The sequence below is a fragment of the Emydura macquarii genome, unplaced genomic scaffold (genome assembly GCF_026122565.2).
Source record: "Emydura macquarii macquarii isolate MOO-44397 ecotype Brisbane River unplaced genomic scaffold, CSIRO-AGI_Emac_v2 contig_214, whole genome shotgun sequence".
Lineage (NCBI taxonomy): Eukaryota > Metazoa > Chordata > Testudines > Chelidae > Emydura > Emydura macquarii.
In genome coordinates this window covers 59571-66796 of record NW_027130351.1, presented here as the reverse complement: position 1 = coordinate 66796, position 7226 = coordinate 59571, and the positions used below count along the sequence as shown (strand labels likewise).

Sequence of the window (7226 nt, the reverse complement as noted above, 5' to 3'; positions counted from 1 at the left end):
GTAGCTTCAGCCTCCGGGGGGTAAGGGCCTCGCAACCGATGAGTGTGACGTGCTCACGGACAGAGCGTTTTTCCGATGGCTAGCCTCATTCTCCGTACATGGGCTGTGTGCTCCCCGAGGTGCTCACAGAGGCGCCCGCAACGCGCCTCATTGGAGAAGCCAAAGCTCGTTCAAGCAACGTTTTCATTTGATTGCCCTGCAAAGTGGGTCCCAAGCCACCTGACGGGAATAGCCCTTGAGGGTGGAGGTCCCGGTGCAGTTGTCTGAGCCTTGATTTGAACCCCATCTCTGAGCAAAAAGACCTTGCCCGGAGGTGGCAACTGTTAAGAAAAGCTGGTTTTTCCCGGAGGCAGAATCTCGGGCAAACTTTGGCCAAGTGGCTCCAAATTGGCACCACATTTCAAGGCAATCCGAGTGGCCGCAGGGATTTCACCGCACTTGGGCCCATCCAGCAAGCTGGTCTTTACCTAGCGTGGGGCTGAGCGGGGCAGGGGAGCAGATGCTGGGAGGGGTGGCCCCTGGGGGCAGAGGAGTGGGGTGGGAGGAGTTAATGGGCTGTGAGGAGGGGTTTGGGCCCAGGCTATTCCGCGCCGACTCCATCCATCTCTCCGCTCCCTCCCCACTGCAGGTTGACCCAGACACAGCCATGGCTCTGAAGGGATCCTACCCCGCACTCCTGCTCTCCCTGGTCCTGCTGGGAACCTGGCTGACTCTGGCCAGCGGGCAGACGCCGACCCCGACGAATGACCAGTTCCTGCAGCGGCACTGGGACTTCCCGAAGACAACAAACAGCAACAACACGGAGTACTGCGACCTGCAGACACGCAGCCGGGGCATAAACGGGAAGAACAACACCTTCATCCACGCCCGCATTGCCACCATCAACAGGATCTGTGCCAAGAAGCTCACCGGACCCGTCACCAGCCAACGGCGCTTCCCGCTCACCGTCTGCAGGTTTAACTCCACGACCCAATCGTACACCGGCAAGTCCCTCACCCGCCGGATCGTGGTGGTCTGCAAGAACCGGCTCCCTGTGCGTTTCCGGAGGTTCATTAGCCGTCCGAGGTGGGAATAGAGGCCAGGTAGGGCACCCACTCTGCCCTGCCCAGGGCACCCGGCTCCGCGCCCGCCTCTAAGCGCTGCTCAGATTGTTTTGGTGTTCGACCCTCACCCCGCACTGCCCATTAGACCCCCTTTCCCAGCTGGTGCCCCCTTCTGCCACATGGCAGCCATCTAAGCACGTCCTACAAGAAACATCCACCAGTTTCACCCTCCTGGTATTGGGTGTTCCTCACCATTGCCTGCCACTCATCACCATCCCCTTCGTTACCTTCAATGCTTCCCCTGTCTGCAATTGTCTTTGCCTCCCGCACTCAATAAAGGCAGACCCGCAAAGCAGTCACCGGCGTGCGCTTGGAATGTGTTGTGGTTTTCCTAGGTGGGGGGAAGGCGGGGGGTCTCCGTGCTTTCTCCAACCTCTTCTCCGGTGCTGGGAGTATGGTCCTGATGTCTTCTGCCACTCAGAGTGAGCATGAGCAAGTGGGGGTGGGGCTGGGCACCCGGATTCCTGGGTTCTAGCCCGGCTCTGGGAGAGAGGGTCTTGCAGGTTACAGAAGGGAGGACCCTGGTTGACAGGATGTCTGCAGTCCCCAGCAAAATAGGGCCCTGAGCTCCTGTGGGATGTGTGCAGCGCCTGGGGCCCTGATCTTGTTTAGTGCCTTTGCACACCTGGTGATACAAATAATAATCTCTCCTGTTTTGAGACAGGGCGGCGGGGGGCGGGGAGGGAAATGCAGGGGGAGCAGTGGGGAGAAATGGGCTAATGGGAGGCTGAGTTGCTCTGGGGGCAGAATGGGGTGGGAGGAGATAACAGGAGGGGCAAGGGCCAGGAGCCTCCCCCGGTCTCCCACCCATGGCTGGCCTCAGAGATCCAGGGGCGGTAGCCCCATCCCTCACCTGCTGTTGAGCAGTGGTGCCCAGGTGAGACCCACCCCCCCCACCAGACCAGGACGTGGAGCCGATGAAGATGGGTGCGGTAGGGCCCCGTTTCCTTGGGGCCACGGGTGCCAGTCTCAGCTCTCTGCCACTCACGGGACGGGTTAGGTGAAGTGGTCCAGAGATGGAGGCAGAGATTGCGAGGAAGGTGTCACCCGTAAAGAAGGCCTCTCTGACGCACCCCGACTTCTGTTGTCTTTTGACACCCAGCCCTGACCCCCCACTAGGCCTCTGTTACTCACCCCCACTCTGCCACCTCGCCCCCACCCCAAAACCAGCATCTCCCCCAGGACTTCCTACATCACTCTGGCCCTGAGCTCTCTGTCTCCAGCCACCTCCTCAACGCACTTTGCACTCTTGATCCTCTTTGCCAAAAGAATTGCATCCCCCGGGGACTCAAACCCAAAAGCTCCAGCTCCCAACGGGAGATTCATGCCCCTAGACCAATGAACAGGAGGGGCATGGCTTCCCCCACGGGGCTCCCTCCTCCCTGGGGAGGCGCTCCGCAGTCATGATGCGCCAGCTCTTTATCGCCGCCCTCCTCCTTACAGACGGCTTCCTTCGCAGGCGGGTGTCTCTGACCTCATTCGTGCTTCAGTGTAGACACTGCCTCCGCCTTTTGCCCAGGTCTGGAAAAGTCTTTGATAATTTCACGGTTCATGAGAACATCCCAGCTGACACTAAATACGCCAGGCAGCTGTGCTCTAAACCCTCCTGGCTTTGCCACCTAGTGACAGGAATTCAGGATAATTTTCCCCATGGGCGAGTGATGCTGGAATGTCTCCTTAAGGGAGGCCTTACACTTTCCTTTGAACTGGTTTGTCTGGGCGCAGAGCCACGCTATGTTCCTGGGCTCCATGGACTATCAGGCTATTCCAGTGCGGCAACTTCTGTTCATGCGTACTCCTCTCCATTGGTTGCTAGCCAACCACGACATACAGGCGCTGTCCACAGCTACATGAAGAGATGGCAAGATGCAGAGAGAGGGACTCAGCTTTCTACTGGTGTGGTCGGAGAGCTATTTTCAGAGGAATACATTGGGATAGACAGGTTGCTAGATGGGCATGTACAATGACAGAAAGACAGTAAGGCGGATGGACAGGCAGACAGACAGATAGATTAGGTTATTAAAAATAGATTTTGCCCACCTGGGTTTTCTTGACAGCTCAGTTTGCCAAGACAGGGGCTTGCCCAGGAGTTGAACAGAGACTCTCACGCACCCGCAGCACGACGCACACCCGTAGACAAGCTACGTGCCTGGAACGCCGGTCAGCCAGGGAGTTATCACTGTCATCACGTCGAGGGCTCCTTGATCAGCAGGTGGGTCCTGAGAGCCACCTGTTGTCAGAAAAGCATCATCTCCGCGCTGTGTCGCAGCCCTATCCACACCAGGATATTAGTGAGACAAGCTGTCCGTCGGAAGAGGAGATCCGTGTGGCTGGAAAGCGAAACAGAAGTTGGGCCATTAAATATAGTACCTTGCCCACCCTGTCTCTCTAATATCCACTAGGCAAACTGGAGTGAAATTCTCTGCCAGGGCTTGGAAGCTGCTGGGAGGGACTTTAATATATTAAACGAGGGAGATGCCAAATTCTACCTTTTAGGGGCAATTCTTACTAAGAGAATCAGGAGATGAGGAAGTTCCGTGGGCCATCTCCCTGCAGAGATCGATCGATCGATCGATAGATAGATAGATAGATAGATTAGGGTTGGAAGGCACCTTGGGAGGTGAGATGAAGTAAAGATATTCTTGGGGTTTCCTCTGAGTGCTGTGTGAGTGCCTCAGTTTCCCCCACATGTTACTCATGTATGTTGGTGATGGGACCCGAGTGTTTGATCACTGCAGAAGCCACTAGAGAGCAGATGGGCCATCCCCAGCCGCACGTTTGCAGATCTGGCCAGGACCCCCTGCCTTTCCTCAACCAGTTTCAACAGGCTGTGGCAGGGGGAGACCAGGAGGAGGTGTCCAGGAAGGAGACAAAGGACTGGGGAGGGACAAGGGTCTGATTGTGGCCTTTCCAAAGCCCAGAAGAGCCCCAGAAGAAGACCTTGAATTAGGGGGACCCTCGAGGGTAAAGTGAAGTTAACGAAACGCCCTGGTGATAAAAAGAGACAACGGGTATGGAACTGGGTAATAGGACAGAGGAGGGCACAAGACAGGATTTATTACAGAGGCAACCCTCTGCCGGCGCGGGGGAAAGCAGATCCCAGCTCTCGCGAGCAGAGCGCGCTGTGTGGAGCGACCAGGGGGTGAGAAATACCTTCCTAGTGAGGAAAGGACCCAGTCAATCAGTCTGGTCTTTGGACGGCATTTTATGTGTTTCTTTTATCTGTAACTGCACGTTCCCAACCCACATACTTGGTTCTGTCGGACTCTTTATCCTAAGCTTTGCCCAGTACATTTCCATTTGGTGTCACGCTAGGCATGGCCACGTGCTGTGTGTGACGGAGAGAGGTGAAGCCAGCGAAGCGGGGGAGGTGTGACACGCTGCACCCCGTGGGCACCCTTTTGGTGTGATTTGCATGTCGCTCACGGTCACCCGTACAGTGTAACTGTGCATTCTCTGACGCAAAGGCTGCCATGGGAGGTGTTCTTGGAATGCTCACGGCATCCTGAATATTATTGTTGTGGTAGCACGTGTCCTGCCAGGTCATATGTACAGATCTGAAACTCTGCTACGCAATATCCCCAAAGGTGTGTCTCACGTGGCTTGAATAGATGCAGACAAACACGAAGCGGAGGGTTCACACCTCGCATGGGCTGGCCTGAGCACCGGGTAAAGCGATGCTCGTTTGACTCAAGCGGAGGAAATCAGGCCCATTGCGTGACACGGCCGATCACCCGACCCCCGGGGGTGACGAGGAAACTTGTTAAAGGCAGAGGCATCTTTGTCTCTGGGGCTCTCCCTGGGAATCCGTCTACAAAGCAACTGACAGACTGCCCACGGGGGAAGTGGAGGCTGGCTGAAGGAGTCAGCCAGCCTGAAATAAGATAACAGCAGAGACCGTATGGCCACTGAAATGTTAAGCTTAGTTCAGAACGTGATTTGCCATTTTATTTCTTCCTGATCAAATCTGACTCACATTATTCTGGTTTATAATCACTTAAAATCTCTCTGTGCTTAATAAACGTCTTTGTTTGTTTTATCTGAAGCTGTGCGTGTGGTTTGGGTGTGTGCAGAGACGTCGTTTAAAGTGACAGAGCTGGTGCATAGCAATGTCTTTGCTTATGAGCTTCCAGAGTTCATTGAACTCGGTAAGACGGGCAGTTCCTAGGGTTGCACCTGGGATTGGGGGTAGCGGCTGGGGGTCACCCCACTGCATAATCCCACGTGTGGCTGGCCGAAAGCACGAACACACTAAAATAGGAGCTGCTTATCTGCAGTGCTGAGTGACCTGACCTGGGAGTTGGTGATTCAAACATAGAATCTATGATTCTATGATTGGAGCGACCCAGCAATATACCAGTCCCGATCGCAGACGGGAATGTCACGGGAGGGCATTGCTTCCACAGCGGCACCCAAGCAGTGTGCAGAAGTCGAGGTTCTTGCTGGGACGGACTGCACCCTGTTGGCGTAGGTATTTGCTAGGTGAGGCGCAGAGATCAGCTGAGGCAGTAATCCAATGAGCCTGCAAGCCTTGAGGCCTGGGAGACAACAGTTTAGCTGAACTCACGAAGGCAGGAGCCCCAAAAAACCTTAAGCGAAGGCAGCTAACCAAGAACAACCGGCCATCATAAAATATCCCACGCCAGACTGCTGCAGTGACAGCCCTGCTGAGAGGTGGCCACCAGACACTCGTTTACAGCAGCTCGGGATATTTTAAATTAGGGACAACAACCCAGGTCTGGCTGCAGGGATGCCACGGTAACTAATTGACAGAGGGTACGTCTACGTTATTTTAAATCGACTTTCACCCACCAAAGTTTAGCAGTCGGAGGAGCGTGATCACACCACGATTGTAGCTATCCCACAGTGCAACTGGCCGCAGAGGCTTTTGGGAAGGTTGTCGTCCTCCAATCATGCAACATACTCCCCCCCCTTCGTCTCCCAGGGCAAACAAACAGACGACCTCCTTTTCGTGCCATTGCCTCACCCTCTGCTGCACTCACGCCACTGCTGCGAGGAACAGAGCCCGCTCAGCTCTGCACTATTATTGTCAGCATCACAAACCTCTCACGACTTATTCTGCAGGATTCTCAGGGGTGAGACTGGAGCCGCACCGCTGAAAATCGCCATGTTACAGAGCCCGCCTTGCTACAGGCCATAGAACGAAACAATTCCCGTTTGGTGCAGGCTGCCACGCACCACCTGCAGATGGTGGAGCACCGCTTCTGGCCCCGGGAAACAAGCAGTGAACGGTGGGGTCGCATCGTTATGAAGGGGTGGGCTGGTGAGCAGCGGCTGCAGAACTTTTGTATGCAAAAGGCCGCTCTCTTTGAACTGTGCGGAGAGGTCTCCCCAGCCCTGAAACGCACGAATACCCGCTTGAGACAATGGAGAAGTGAGTGGCCATCGCTCTGTGGAAGCTAGGAACGCCAGGCTGCGACCGGTCAGTTGGGAATCAATTCAGAGTCGGTAAATCCACCGTGGGAGCAGCTGTGATACACGCGTGCCGGGCCGTTAATAGACCTCTGCTACGACGGGCAGTGACTTTGGGAAACCTGGAGGACAGAGTAGAAGGCTTTTCTGAAATGGGGTTCCCAAGCTGTGGGGGCATAGATGGCAGGCACATCCCTAGCTTAGCCCTGGACCACCTCGCCACAGAGTACACAAACCGAAAGGGACCCTTCTCGATGGTGTTACAGGCCCTTGTGGAGCACAGGGGACGCTTCACTGACATCAGTGTGGGGTGGTCTGGAAAGGGGCATGGTGCGCCCATCTTTAGGGACTCAGGTCTGTTACAAGAGATGCAGGCGGGCACGATCTTCCCTGACCAAAAAATAAGTATCGGGGCTGTTGAAATGCCAGTTGTGATCCTGGGGGATCCTGCTCCCCCGGCTAATGAAGCCCCGCACCGGGTACCTGGACAGTGACAAGGAGCGTTGTATTAACAGGCTCAGCAAGGGCAGAATGGGGGTGGAAGGTGCATGCGTTGGGCCGGGCAACGTCGGCGTAACACATTATACACGCTGCGTTCCGGCCTGCGTGCGTGGGGGGAGGCAGGATGACCCCCCCGATGATGGTGAGGGGGAAGGTGAGGAAGATGCTAGCTAATGCTACCAGGTTTTT

General features: G+C 55.5%; 1 protein-coding gene across 1 annotated transcript; it reads left to right on the top strand.

Moving 5' to 3' along the window:
- The first annotated feature begins 646 nt into the window (after window positions 1-646).
- LOC137153157 (ribonuclease-like) lies at window positions 647-1075 on the top strand. The gene has a single exon (XM_067548251.1). The coding sequence runs from the start codon at window positions 647-649 to the stop codon at window positions 1073-1075; it is 429 nt and encodes a 142-aa protein (XP_067404352.1).
- Window positions 1076-7226: the final 6151 nt, after the last annotated feature.

Excerpts from the sequence above, each read along its gene's own strand:
- LOC137153157 (XM_067548251.1), top strand. The coding sequence starts at position 647 with ATGGCTCTGAAGGGATCCTACCCCGCACTCCTGCTCTCCCTGGTCCTG.